At 34.7% G+C, this 15,669-nt stretch overlaps 1 protein-coding gene across 4 annotated transcripts in view; it reads right to left on the minus strand.

Moving 5' to 3' along the window:
* Positions 1 to 1,510: 1,510 nt before the first annotated feature.
* The window catches only part of etv1 (ETS variant transcription factor 1), an 89,411-nt gene continuing 75,252 nt past the window's right edge, over positions 1,511 to 15,669 (minus strand). For all 4 annotated transcript variants that reach the window (XM_028817166.2, XM_028817167.2, XM_051935715.1 and 1 more), the window contains 4 exons: positions 15,546 to 15,614; positions 12,516 to 12,685; positions 5,454 to 5,555; positions 1,511 to 5,313 (listed from right to left, as the gene is read on the minus strand). In XM_028817166.2, coding sequence (XP_028672999.1) covers positions 5,092 to 5,313; positions 5,454 to 5,555; positions 12,516 to 12,685; positions 15,546 to 15,614 — 563 coding nt within the window. In that variant the 3' untranslated portion in view covers positions 1,511 to 5,091. The remainder of the gene's footprint in view (positions 5,314 to 5,453; positions 5,556 to 12,515; positions 12,686 to 15,545; positions 15,615 to 15,669) is intronic.

Below are 15,669 nucleotides of genomic sequence, written 5' to 3' on the forward strand. Positions count from 1 at the left end.
AATCAAGGACATTCCCAGAGTTGTCCCTAAGCCACTCCTGTGTTTTCTTTTCATTGTGCCTAGGATCGTTTTTCTGTTGAAAGGTAACCCGTCATCACAGTTTGTGGTCTGGATAGCTATAGAGCAGGTTTTCATTAGGAATATCTTTTCAGCTTTGCCTCGGCCTTGTTTAATCTCCCAATTGCTGCAGCAAAACAACTTTATGGCATGATGCTGCCACAACCATACTTCACCAATAGAATGGTGTTACACAGGTGATGAGTGGTGCCTGGCTTCCTTCAGAAATGATGCTAATCTTGGTTTCATCAGACCAAAGAATCTTGTTTCTTAAAGTCTGAGAGTCCTTTGAGAGGCTTGCCTTGTGTCTTTTACTAAGAGGCTTCTGTCTGGCCACTCTGTCATAGGCCCAGATTGGTGGAGTGTTGCAGTGATGGTTGACCTCTTGCAAGTTTCTCTCATCTCCACAAACTTTCTCTGGAGCTCAGCCAGAGTGAGCACTGGGCTCTTGGTCACCTCTTTTACTGAGGTTCTTCTCCCACTATTTTGCAGTTTGGCAGGTTGGCCAAATTTAGGAAGAGTTAAGGTTGCTCCACACCTCTTTTGATTAATACCTGTGATGGCAGCTGTGCTCTTGGGATCAATACTACATGAATTATTGTAGCCTTCCCCAGATCTGTTCCCAGGCACAATCCGTGTCTCTAATCATTACAGGCAGTTCCTTTGACCTCATTACTTGGGTTTTGCTCAGATATTCATTATCAACTGTGGCACCATCTATAAACAGGGGTTTGCCTTTCCCAGTTATATCCAATCAGTTGAACTGACCACAGATGGACTCCATAAAAGATGTAGAAACATCTCAATGATGATCAGTAGAATGGGATGGACCTCAGCAAAACTTCAAGTGTCATAGCAATGGGTTTGAATACATATGTCAATCTGATATTTCATTTTATAATTTTTAATACATTTGCAAAAAATTCTAAAATCTTGAGTGTTGCTTGATGTGCGCAAAAAATGAATTTAAATGGCTGCAACATAACAAAATGTGAAAAAAGTGAAAGAGTCTATATCCTTTCTCAATCCAGTGTATGCAAACATGAACCGAACTTCCCCAAAATTTACCCAAGCTGATGTTGAGCATGCCTCTCATCCCACATAAAATATTCAACAGGTCAATCTGTTTATCTTCTATGACTCTGTTATTCTTGTACAGGGTCAAAAGGAGCAAATGCTTCATCTGGCAAGAATTAGCTATTATCGGCACTGTGGCAGAGCTGACAGTGTTTCTGCTTTGTGAAAGCTGATTCCCAGTTTGATTGTATTTTGTGTTTAGTATACATGCTCTACTTTTAAGTTAACTGGAAACTCAAATTCGGCTCAATGTATTTAAGCATGTGTGTTTAGGTATACAGGTGCCCAGTGATAGACAACCATATAAGGATTTGTTCTGAAGAGATACACTGAAATATATCATCAAAACAAGTGGCCAACACAGTTGTTACAATAATTTGCTTGACCCCACTTTATTGTATATAAGGATTATCAGTTACAAAATAATATTTTTTTTAATATTTTAACGTATTTGATCAAACTAAACATCATGTGAACAAAACATGAAATACACAAGATCTCTACAGAATTCAGCTGCCATGTTTATTAACCTGCCAGGAAAAAGAAACAAAAATAATTAAAGAAAAAAGCAGCATTTGGACAATTTTACCGTCACACACATTTCTCCTTTAAAAAAGATAAAATATTGAAAAGACGATAAAATTGTAGAAAACAGTTATGATGTCTAAGTAGACTAGATAACTGATAAGGAGCATCTAAGCATTTCTTCAGTTTTCATTTCATGAACTCAGAAAGAAATAATATGGTCACGCTTTAAGGATCCATTACAAACCAGCTAATAACTGTCTATAGACATTTTACTAAATATGCTGTCAACAGTAATAAATAACTATTAAAACAGTAAGACTCTTGAAATATTTTATGTCACTGCCATTACTCATTGATTTATATCTTATGTTCTATAATAGGCAGACTGTTAAAAGCTGCTTATAATGGATACCTACAAGTAACAATTTTGTCTGATGCCTTTACTGCATAATTCAAATGCTATGAGAACAGTTGTGTACTGTTTATGCAAATTAAATAGCCAGGCAGTGTCATGAAATCTATTTTATGAAATCTATTTTTGTTTTCTGTTTTATATAAAACAAACATAACAAAGTTAAGGTTCATGTATCTATTTTTAACAAGTCAAATTATCCTTTCTGTTGTTGTGCAGGAACCTTTCATGGTGCGAAGCTACAGCTCATCCAAAAGGGAGCTTCACTGTACGTTTGTATAAAGCATTCGCACAATCACACTGAGATCTGGACGGTTTAGCAATCAATCTGACAGCAACTGCTTCATCTAGACTCAAATTGCTTTTACTCTCTGGAAAACACATGAAAATTGTAAAACACTGGTATTTCATACCTACTAACATCTAGGCACCTTCATATATATGAATGGCAAATTTAAAAAACACTAATTCTTTTTTTGTTTAAGATGCTTTGTGGTTCTCCATGGTTTATAATCAAAGGTCAATGGTTTACAAGTATAGAACGCCACAAATGTACTGAAATGATCTGGTTGTGTTGAAATGAAATTTGAAAGCAGGCAGTTTGACATTTTTTGAGGAAGGGTAGTGTCAGACAGTATTCCATTTAAGTCATTCTTAACTAGAGAGCAAGTCTTCAGTATCATACAGTCCCCCAGCATCCCATAAGCATGAAACAAGCAAGCAGGACCACTGGGCTTCTGTGGAAATGTGTAAATCTGCCCAAACTGTAATTCTGGCCTCAAAGATGCTATCTTATACATTTAGGCTTTGTGTACTGACATTATACAGAATAGATTGTCTTAACAAAACACTTTCATGTATCACACCATAATGCAGAATTTTCTCATTGGAGTTTGAGCCATTTTAATTTTTTTTTGTTTTTAAAATATGTCTATACAAAATACTGAATTTGTTTTGTTTGCAGCAACTCTGTATATAATATATATATATATATATATGCTCAAAACTCTTAATTTTCAAATTAGGAAGCCACAACAACCACTTTTTTTCTTTTTCTCTTTTTATTAATTAATTACGGAGTTCAAAAGCCCACTTGTCTTATTCAGTTTCCGGTCTCCACTTCACTGTTTTGCAAGAGCCACAAAGCCAGCCAAGTTGCGTTATTACCATACCAAACCACATAATAATTCAGACTTTATTTTCTTAACTAACAGAAATAATTAAAATTATCATCAAGGAAGTTAAAAACCGATATTAAACATAGAAGTGGAAGGAACCACTCAATAATTTAAGGGTGAAGAACTGCTCTGCAAGTTGAAAATAAATGAAGAGGCTGAATAAAGTGCTCTGTTCTAGAGTTGAAGAAAATATCAACATTTTCACTGCTTTCTCGTTGTGTGGCCAATGACAACAGGGTACTTAATAATGACATTTATAGAAAGAATCTGGAAGGTTCCTAGTCGCTATATGTCCAATGGCTTTAGATACTGTAGCTGGTTAGTCATTTTATTCGTTTTTCTTTATACTGTGTATATATATATAATTTTATAATTTTTTTCCAGAAAATGAACTAGCTATGAAATCATAATTGCAGATATAAAAGTAATATCACAGAATAGTGCCAGCACTAGATACATTAAATTTCTGCAATTTTCACTGATGCTTGATACATAAACTTTCCATCCTGTTTGGATGTTCGATACATACATTTTTCATCCAAATCTGAAGAACATTTTCACCAAATGAATGAAGTGCTACTTGCAGTGAAGCTACAGCTTAAACTACCTTCTAATGCTGCAATCATCTATTGTGTCTTGAAATGCTGCTACTGCACTCACAGCTTCAGTCTGAGCTCCTCAGTGAAGTTGATCATACTTAATATTAGATCACAGAAAATAGACCAACAGCAGAAGCATGTTCATATTCTAATATTGTATTTGAATATTTAATAAACAGAGGCAAAGTAACTGTAAAGATATTAACTGCATCCCACAAGGTACTCTGACTATCAACTAAGTACCTATTTATTGTATACATTTTACTTAAGTGTGTTTATTGTGTTAATACAGCATTAATAATAAAATGAGTTAAGAATACAGGTGATTCCTCTTTAGTGAGCAAATTATGGTGTAAATAAATAATTACAATATGAGTATTGCTTAAGATCTCTTTTTTCATATTTTTCTAAAATTTTCTTTGGGGTCAGAGTGTTGCTAATAGTGTTTTCTTTCTTAAAATCATACATGTAGGGGCACAGATTTCAGATCCGATTAAAAGAAAAAGCATATTCGCACAATGCGCATAGTATACCTTAAAACAAATTTGCAAAAATAAAAATACAAATAAAATTCACAACACACTGTGGTCTTTAGTTGCCAACATGGCAAGAATATAACTCTACGTTGGGCTATGCCATATCAGTTACCTTTGTCTAACTTCAAAACTGTTAGTTTAAATATCAATTTCTCAAAACAGCATTTCCTTTTTAAAAGTAAAGGATAATTGGAATGAATGCAATTTTAAATAATCAGTATTGCTGACATCAGCAGATGACGACAACCAGAATGAAGCCAAAAAAAAAAAAAAAACCTTTTCAAACTATAAAGGCATTTATCTTGCAGTTGTACTCCTCTGGGGAAAATCCAATTTCCCCACATTGTCCTATTAGTAATAGTGGACATTTTCATATGGAGAAAGTAACATCTCAATCATCATTGTAAATCCCAAATCGATCTAATCTCATTTGACTGGATTACTCGTGAAATATCTTCTTAAAGTTGCTTTCAAATGCTTAGAAAATAAAGTAAAAACAACCCCACCTTTTCTATTCAAATTCAAATTTCAGTCTTTATCAATAAAGTGCACTATCCATAGTGGATTGTGTTGTAATATGATAAGAACAAAGACCCTCTTCATGAAGCCAGTGAAAGCAAATTATGATCTAGGTAAATCCTAAATCGAACCTTGATCCATGACGTATAAGAACACATTGAGGGAATTATCTGCCACGTCATCTGTTAATACACGTAGCCTTCATTATAAGGATGAGAATTACAGTAACCTCCCTCCTGCACGTAAGCCAAGTTTTCATCAAAGTGGGAAAGTGGGACAGTGTCTTCCTCATTGATATGGCGCTCCATATCGGTCTTCAACACAGGGCGTTGATTGTCAGGAAAAGCCATGGAGAAAAGCGCTTCTGGGTCACACACAAATTTGTACACGTATCTTTCTCCTGCCACCTTCAGATTAAAAAAAATATTGTTTAAAAAAAACAAAATTATTAACAAGAATGTCTAATGATGCTAAAACTTAACAAGTGTTAATAACACTATCAATAGCACAGATAGCAAAGACATGCCATAAATAAAGAATTATCTACCTTTTGCATGATCCCTTTCTCATAGTAATAGCGCAAAGATCGACTCAGCTTATCATAATTCATGGCTGGACGATTTTTCTGAATGCCCCAACGACGTGCCACCTGTTGCAAAGTAAATAAACACTTTCAGTTATGATGAATAAACAAGTATTTTCTACATTTTTAATACGCAACAGAAGAAAAACCTAGAAGTGCTGCTTTTATCTTTCTTTACTTTCCATTATAGACAAAGATTTCAGTCATATTAAAAAAAGTCAATTATTAGAAAAAAAATATGGGGTAAAATGTTACACAGAAAACACTTAAAGAGACCCTTTAATATACAACAATAACAACAAAAGAGTCAACCTAGAAAATTCACAGGTGTACGTTATATAGATTCAGTCATTTTAAGTGTCCTTCACCACCTATTGATGTTTTATATTGTTTTATTTTTAATGATAAAAATAATATAACATTTAGACATAAAACCTAACATGAAAGAGGCATATGCCCAATAAACATTCTCCTAAATGCTCAGGCCTTTCGTGTTTATTTTGATCATTCTGATTGGTTACCAACATTTTGTTTTCACTGATATGTGAATAAATATTTTAGGCACCATTTATTTATACTTTTTGCTGCCCTTTCAAATAATTGATCACTACATACTCTTATGTTATTTCTGAACCTAATTAATACGTCCCTCTTTATTTGAAAAATATGCTACAGTCAATGTCCATTACAAATCTAATTGGAGAAATATTAAAAAATAAAATTTGATATACTGTATAACAGAAAAAATATTAGTATGAACGGGAGTTAATTCCAGGTTCCATAAATTATTTACACATTTCAGCAAAGTCTAACCCCTAATTCTGTTTGTCAGTATGTCCAAATACATATGTGTAACTGTTGCAATACCTCAGTCGAGGTTGGTAAATTCATAAATTGACAAAAATAATGTTTATGTTATATGGTCTCCTCCTCTTTGAATTGACGACAAATTAATCCTCACAACGTTTTCATTCTGGCAATGTAACTTCTCTTTGTCTGTTTGACTCTCAAGCATCATAATGAGTCAGGAATAAACACTGCATTTTACCCATCATAGGACACACTCACTGCACACACACCCACGCTCACTAGTAGGGGGCCAACTTAGACTCACCAATTAACTAAACATGCAAGCTGCTTTTGGATATGGAAGGAAAACTAAAGTCACCATTTTCAGGAGCCTTTTTAATGTCTGTTGCACTAATTTTAGCTATTTCAGCCAGCATGCTGTTTTGTATGTTTTTAGGTAAATCTGCTTTTCTACATCTTCGACATACTGACACACTTAGCCTACTGTAGTTTAAAAGCAATCATTCAGGTCACCTCTATTGCAATTATACAAAACCAGAAAAAAACTCAAATAATTTTAGTCTCACTTCTTATTCTTTCATTGCCTGATCCCACCCATAGCACTATAATTCAGTCATAAACGGCATAGTATTAATAAGTCAAGTCCAACGTGTCTTATAGAATGCCTGTTAGAATACAGGCTACTAGCAGGATTCAGTCATGAATGGAACACGAATCCAGTTTAGGACTCACTCTCACTTATACAGGGCCAATGAAAGAATCAACAGTTAACCTAACCTTAATATTTTTATATACCAGGAGAAAAGCCATCATTACTCAAAACAGCTTGGCTATACCACAACCCAGGCTCGTCTCACAGGCCTGGGATTTCTAAACAGCCCCTCTTCCCTTCATATACTGGCACATTGTTTACTCAGCAACCACTGTATTTCTATTAAAAATGCACCAGGAGATTGCTGTATCAAACGACTGGAACTAAAATAATTATAATAGCTTAGCACCAAAGTTTTATTCCCAAATACAAAAACCAAAACCCAAAATTCAAACACTAGAGTGTATTGAACTTAGGTATTTACCAAAAAAACCTCAAGCTAGCTTAGGAGTATAATCAAAATCAAAATGCTCAGACTAAGAATCAAACTGAGAAACAAAGCTGTGATTTGTAATAAGAATATCAAACACTAAGCTCTCTACGCTAAGATCTTTTCAGAATCAAATTCATAATCTCAGATACAGGACTGATGTGCTTTGCTGAAATTTACAGGAGAAATCATAGATGATAATCCTTAGTGCCATTACGTGTATCCTACCGTTATGATTCAGTTAAAATAAAATGACAAAAAATTAACACCCAAACAAAGAATAATGTCATTCCTTGAAAATAAACCTTTACAAAGATGAATAACAAAGTCATATCAAAAATATGTCAAAGATAACCATGTTCATATGGTAAGTTGGTGTAAAGCTAATTCCAAATCAGCTGGAGCTATGAGACAGCACCACAAACAATACTGCAAACATACTGCCAGCCTAGTAATAAAGAAGCAATGCACAAATAATATTACTGTCCAATTGTAGGATTTGTGCGTGTGCCCTGCGGTGGTCTGGCGCTCTGCCCAGGGATTTGTTCCTGCCTTGCGCCCTATGCTGGCTGGGATTGGCTCCAGCAGACCCCCGTGACCCTGTAGTTAGGATATAGCGGGTTGGAAAATGACTGACTGACTGACTAAAATATTCTAATATGTCCCATCACTATTTGTCAATGATGTTTTGTTCTAGGAGTAATCATGATGATGGCAACAATTTGTGAATTTCCCATTGGGATTAATAAAGTATCTATCTATCTATCTATCTATCTATCTATCTATCTATCTATCTATCTATCTATCTATCTATCTATCTATCTATCTATCTATCTATCTATCTATCTATCTATGAGTGTTTGTCTAAGCTAGCTTTCCACTAAGAGGATATCTGCCATTCCATCTTTGGTGGCTTTGCCTATTTCACAAGAACACAGGTAAATACTCAGTATCTTCAGATGTAATTCCACCCAAATAGCTCCCACCTCTTACAGACAGCAATCTGAAAAAGCTAATTCTGCACGTGACTATCCAGGTGTTACGAGAGATCAAATTTAAATACACCACACTGTATTATCTGCACAGTGAAACATGTAAGGCATATACATTTATTTTATATATACGTACCAATATGTTTATTTTTTGTAATTCACAAAATATTACAATTTTAAGTCACAAACTAGTGTTTAGTCAAACTTATAGTTTTTTAACAATGCTTGTCAATATATTTGTTTGAACACCAGCCATAATACCTGACAAAGAGAGGTAGCAGAATAATGAAAACAATTTTGGCTATCTCTTGCCTTATGTGCTCCTTTCCTCAATATTCACATATCTCAGCGTCTCTTTACTGCAGGGCCCTCTCTTGAGTGTGTTCCCATAAAGCCTGCTTCTCAGACTCTGTCATTATTTTCAAGGCACCTTCCTCACCTCCTGTCCGGATTTATACCTGCTGTCTTTGAAGGCAACTCTATCAGCGTGCCTCTTATGCCTTTACTCTTTAACTGTGAGTCTCACACTTTCGCACTTCCTCTTTCATTACTGTATGTCACCCAAATCAAACTGACCAATTAGATTGCTCAGAAGGAATGGGCACACAGACCTTAGTACTTTTTATATAGTACAGTCGACCCTTGATATACGACCGGCCTGACATGCGAACAACTTGGTTTACGACCAAAATTTTTGTTTAGAATTACGACCAACGTCTTGCGTTATGACCCGAATGCGGTCACCTGTATCCGCTTGTGCGATTGTAAACAAACAGCCGAGAGTGTTCGTAAGCATCAGTCAGAGCCCAGATACATGTGTTTGTGGACGTAATTTCAGTCAGTGCAGCGATTTATATAATTTATTTCGATAATTGCTAAGGAAGGAAGAGAAGGTAACGAAGGTAAAGAAAGTGATCACAATCGAAACAGAAGGAAATAGTGCGGAAATATGAGAGTGGTGTTCGTGTGACCGATCTCGCTAATATGTATAACATGTCAAAATCCACCATCTCGACAATTTTACAAAGAAAAGATTTGTATAAGGAGTCTCCTTCCAAACAATAACCACCTTCCATTTCATTCTCCTCCTCCTCCCTTCCTGCAGCCCAAAGATGTCAAATTAAATGGTGAGTACAGTATGAAATTGTTGTTTCTGGCAGGCTAGGCACTTTTTATAACTTTTTGGTTAGTACATTAGAAACATTATTGTTGTTTTGGTAAATTATGCACATTATGCAACCCTTTTTTATTATGAAAAGGTTAAGTAAGTGTTGCTGTGGGAGGTTCGGAACGCATTATGGGTATTTCGATTATTTCTTATGGGAAAAATAGTCCTGACTTACAACCAACTGAGTTACAACCAGCCCTCGCGAACGAATTGAGTTCATAAGTCAAGGGTCCACTGTAGATTAAAAAAAAAAAACACCAAAAGATTGATACTCTTTTTTGACAGCCACAAAACATTGAATACAGCTGTCATTCCAAAAGAGAAATTTCTTTTGTGTATTTCATGTTTTCTTTTTATTCCTAAATGTAAAAAGTGCTTCCTAGAATTTTTTACATACCAAATATCATGAATAGCGTAATCAGCAGATTCTATGTTCCATCTAGCCCACTGTACATACTTTTTCATAGATAAAGGCTCATATTGTACATGCGCTTTATTGAAATAAGTTGAATTGATGAATTAGCAAAAAATGAATATGAAGTTTGACAATAAATTTTCTCCCACAAAATGAAAATGTACAGACAAAGTGATAACGAGTTAGCTGAAATGAACCCTAACCCTCTGAAAAGAAAGCAACGACTGTGATGGTGAAGGGAGTGAAGAGAATTTTGAAATACAAAGTAAGGAGGAAGACGATTTTCATTAAGCAGGTAAGTTTATTTGTTTGTTTGATGGCATTGGCTAGCTCTCCTGCTCTTGAACCTTAAAAAGATAAATTAAATAAACTTTCTCCCTATTCACTTGATGTTTACACAGCAAAATACTGTCATTGGGGAACTGAAATATAGAAAACAATACTTTTCTGGTTTCAAAAGGAATATAAAATGTTGACCATGTTCTAACACTATGAATAAAAATACATTTTCAGGAATTTTTAAAGGTGCTTGTCTGAAGCAATTGAACACAATTGATCTCTGTTGGAAACCTTGACTCTGACTTTAGAATTTATTTTAGACAGAATTATGATACATTCTCTTAGAAAACACAAACAAAACCCTAAAGGATTCACAAAAGGGGATAAAAGTTAAAGTATGTAAATAACCATTTATCTTTTATTCTACTGATCATTAAAGAAGAAATATTTTTAAATGAATAACCATTAATTGCTGTTATATAATGCATTATGCCCTGATACTGACAGCTTTCTTTTCTGTTTTCATGAAGCCCTCTTTAATATTTTTCTTTGACTGTTAGGTTCAGCAATTGTATGTTTAACTATACTTCAGTTTATCTTAGTAGCACAAATTAATAACTAAGGATGACAGACATGGTATTTTCTATGTAGAAAAGTAACACTTTACATATTAATGAGCAGTCATTGTCCCATATCTAAAAACAATGATCTTAGAAAAACAATGGTATTTCACACAATAAAAAGGTCTAAAGAACATAAAATGTATTAAATACTGTTGAAAGCAATAAAACGTAATATCAGTTAATGCACTTTGGATGTCATTGAATGAGATCATTGTTCTTTTAAAATTTAAATTAACATTTTTATGTTTCTTTTTTAAAGAGTAAGATTCAAAACATGTTCAGTAAGTCCTCATTTAATGTTACTCTACAACTGTGACTAATGTTGCATTTCTGCATTTTAAAATCATTCATTGGGAGGAAACAAATTAATTAAGGAAAAATATATTTTAACATCTGCTGACATTGTCAATAAAATACATCTCATAACGGGTGTCCATATGTTAAAAATAATGGCATTGGGCAAGACTGATGAAAGTGAGGGAAGTACATACTAAAAACATTTTCTGAAAAAGTGCAATTTCAGAAAAAGAAAATTGTGAATGACAACTGTGTGCAAGTGAGGAATGAAATGTTTATACTGAACCTGGCCAACAACTTGATATTTTGGTTTTCATTATGGTACAAATAAATTAGTTATTTCAGTTTGCCACAGTAATAAAATTACTAGAAACTGTGTATGTGATTTATAGCCATAATAATGAATGCCAGAAGAGAGAAAAATTATTAATATCCAAATTAAGATGTTTTATGTAACAACAATAAATAAATAATAAAATTCAATACTCAATAAATACATAATTCACACACAGTATTACAATTAAAGCACTTTAGCTTACTCAATCCATACAAATTTAAATATTGTAATTTAAGAAAATATGTGAACAGACAGGATTATGTGAAACCTTTTAAATAACCAAAATAAATAATGATGGAGAAATTAAAATGACAAGAGGGTCTTGTTCTTCATGAGCTATAATGTTTTCTGTGTGGTAATAACTGGTTATTCCAGTGAGTCAGGACTTTGATTAGATTCCTGGTTTCTTTCCTGACTGGAGGTTGGCACACTGTATTAATGCCCAAGGGTAAATAGTCCTTTCACATGGCCTTTGGAAGTCAGAGCACAGGGTTCGCCATTGTACACCGTCCCTGGAGCAATTTTCAGGTAAAGGGCCTTGATCAAGGGCCCAACGGAGTAGGATCCCTTATGGCAGTAGCGGGATTTGAACCGGCAAACTTCCAGATACTAGCACAGATCCTTAGCCTCAGAGCCACCACTCCACCTATTTAAATAAATTCCATTTTCAGAATTATAATATTTTCAGCTCTTTGAACTCTGAACTCATTATCATTCTTTGAAAAGATAAATGCACTGCCAAATCAAAGTGTTGGATGGATATATGGATGCCATCAGTGGGAATTCCCAATGCTGAAAATTGTACTGAATGGCCTTTTTATAGTGAAAAAACAGTATATCCTTGACAACTTCACTATTAAGTAAAATTTTAGACTATCAGAAAAATAATTCTTTACTTCTGAAGGTATGTTCAAAGGTGAGTATATTGTTTTTATACCTATTTACTGGATATTTCATTTAAATAAAACCTTGTGTGGTTACCTTTTTAATATATTTGTGAAAAGTGACTTAAAACAGACTCACTTCTTCAGGCTCAATGAGTTTAAACTCCATTCCTCGACCAGTCCAGGCTATAAAATGAGAGTTTGACGGATCATCCAGAAGTGCAACCAGAAACTGCCATAATTGGAGAGATCCTCGTCGTTGATATGTGGGGCCTTCTCTGTACATACCAGGTTCCTGTTTAATGTCACCTTGTTTCAAAATGAAAAGAGTTTTTATTTGCATTGAGATGGCATTCCAATACATAGTGTAACTATAATTACAAAAAATTCTCTGAAGGAATAGCAATGTATATTAAAATAGAGTACAACCTACCAATATACCACTATTTTAAAATACTCCTCCATACATTTAACTGTAACTCCAAAATATACAAAAAGTTTTTTTTGGTGGGAAACGTCAACCAGTGCTAATGATAGCAGATGTAGTGTGGCCTTGTGTGTAAAGTGGCCTCAAATGATAATCTCTTAAGATATCTATTGTCCATTTTACCACAGAACACCAAGTATGATACATTTACAGTATATATTCCGCTATTAGAGGGGCTCCCTAAAATAAACATACTGCTATGTTTTAGTTTAACACTTTATTATACCTCACATTATGTAAGTTACAGTTAAGCCGAATTTACACTTGACGCTCAGAATGCTTACGTGCATGTGATATGGCTGTCACATGTTCCCAGTGCTCTTTTGACGCATCCCCTGAGCACATCATCAGAAATTAATGCAACGTGTGCGAGAGTTGCAGTATCAGCAAAAATTTGGGTGGTGTTGTCAGCATTGTTGTTCACTATCAACATGGCTGAACGTTTCAAGGAAGAGCTGATAGAGCAGGTTAGAAATTATCGCCATCTTCACAATCTTACGACCCCTCTCCATAGTGACAAACATGCGTGTCAGAACAGTTGGCATCAAATTGACAGCTCTATGAAAGCAGATGTGGAAACGTGCAAGACGAAATGGAAACAAATTTGAAACAGATATGTCCGTGCAAAGCAGAAAATGTCCGATAAAAGAAGTGGGAATTTGGACGGCACTATGTTTTCGTCACTGTTGCCATTTTTTTGCACCTTTGAAACAGCATTGGAATGCAAAGAAGTTTTACTGTCAACATCTTTCTTATCTCAACTCACAACACAGCGAAATGGGACACTGTTTTCTCACCATGATGATGTCTCATGTATAGCAGCAGAGTCCAGAAGTGCATATCGCATTATGTCAAGTTTATCCTGGCCCTTACTGCTAACAATCACACTGAGTATAATGCGAAAAACTTACTATTGTGCAAAACAGGCTGGGTCATCTGCGGACAGGACCACTACTGTAGTGAAAACTTGTGAGCCCCGCAATAGCTGAGGTGGGGACCCCTCCCAAAAACAGAAGTATTTACAATGGATCGATTTAACATTCCTTTAGCTTTTTCACACATTTTACATTTTTTATATGTTGTTGACCATAAAATGTTCATTGTCTAAAGAAGTCTTTTAAGGCTGTGTTCACACTGCAGCTAAAAGTGACTGTATCCTGATTTTTGCCTTGTTTATCTGATTTTTCATTTTTGACCATTTAGACTATTTTGCAAATGATTCAGATCTGATATGAGTACAGATGTCTATCCTGTACCTGCAACATATACACAAAATATATAAAACAATTTTGTCAGACGGATGCTGGTTGCTGTGCTACTTCACATTGTTTCAGTGCAGACCATCTATAAATTTGTAAGTTCAGGATGGCAAGGGAAAGAAACAGGAATAGAAAGATCATAGTTGTTGGTTTGAATGTATTTATTACTACCAGTGCTTTGTACACAGAAACAAGTGGACTAAAGGACTGACATAGTGTAGTGGGACAGGTTTGGATGCAAAACAGTTGTTACAAAAGCCCTGCAAATCTTTTCAGAAACGTTTTGATTCCATATATTGTTTTTTTTTTTTGCTAATCAGACTTCTCTAAAACATCAGATCTCGCATATGAGTAAAAAAATGGAGCTGCACTGTGAATGTAGCCTTTTTTGTGTTTCAGATCAAACACAATTGGTTGTATGTGATGGTTTAGCGCACTTGCTATCAACCTCAAGGAGACATTCATGAAAAGAATCAGATCAGGTCACTTCTTAATTGATCATAACTATTAATCATAATAAAAACTCAAGTGAAAATATTAAAAAACCCTAAACACAGCGAAATTAGACCTGTACTAAATGAAATCCTGAAGAAATCATTGGCAGTTTCCTGCATTTAACACTCCTTTTTTGTCATCATTCCTTAGAAAAACACTACATGGGTGTTTTACTGTATTTCAGATTTCCCTGCTTCTTCACTGAAGTCAGTAAGTATTCAAACAAATGTTTTCTCAGGTATCAAATTAAATGAAAATGTACTGTGCCTGGGTAATTTGTTGCAATTTGGGGGAAATCTCCTATGGACATTTTGTGAACCCATGGAGATCATATGCCAATCCACTGGACAGGACACAGAATATATTTTATAACATCCATCAGATTAGCATGTGATTGTTAGTGTTTTAAAAGCAACATTTTCATCTCTAAGAATTCAGCACTTAAGAACTGGAGAAAAGAGATCACATCCACCTTTGATGTTAAGAAGCATGCATCTCTTTTTTAAAAAAGTGTTTGGGAGATGAAGTGTTTGGGTATTATTTTTACACCAAATTTGCATACTGGAAAACATATTTCTTTGAAATGTGAAATATTTACACTTTCAGTTTCTGTGGCATCAGATCCACTCACATGTAGCAGAAGCATTTTTCCATGCAGAATGGTGGGCCATATATGTGGGAGACCCACACGATAACTACACTGTACTGTATTCCCATATTCAAACTTATTCAAAACTCTACTGTTATATTTTTTCTGAAATCTGAACAATTCATTATTGAAAAATATCTGACTTCGAGGATATCAGATGATGGATTTGGAACCTGTAATTATGCAAGCATTCCCACATTGCTATCTCTTCTATTGGTAGGCATTGCTGTACAACTGGATTGCCCCAAAGTGTATCACTAATCAAATTAAAACTCTTACCTTCAAACTTTTCAGGAACAACACAAGTATCATCATAAAAGTGTCTCTGTACTTTATCATACATACAGCCTGCATGAAAAATGAGAAATGAGGCACAATTTGTTAAAATAGGAAACAGTTGTAA

This window comes from Erpetoichthys calabaricus, chromosome 13 (assembly GCF_900747795.2).
Source record: "Erpetoichthys calabaricus chromosome 13, fErpCal1.3, whole genome shotgun sequence".
NCBI lineage: Eukaryota > Metazoa > Chordata > Cladistia > Polypteriformes > Polypteridae > Erpetoichthys > Erpetoichthys calabaricus.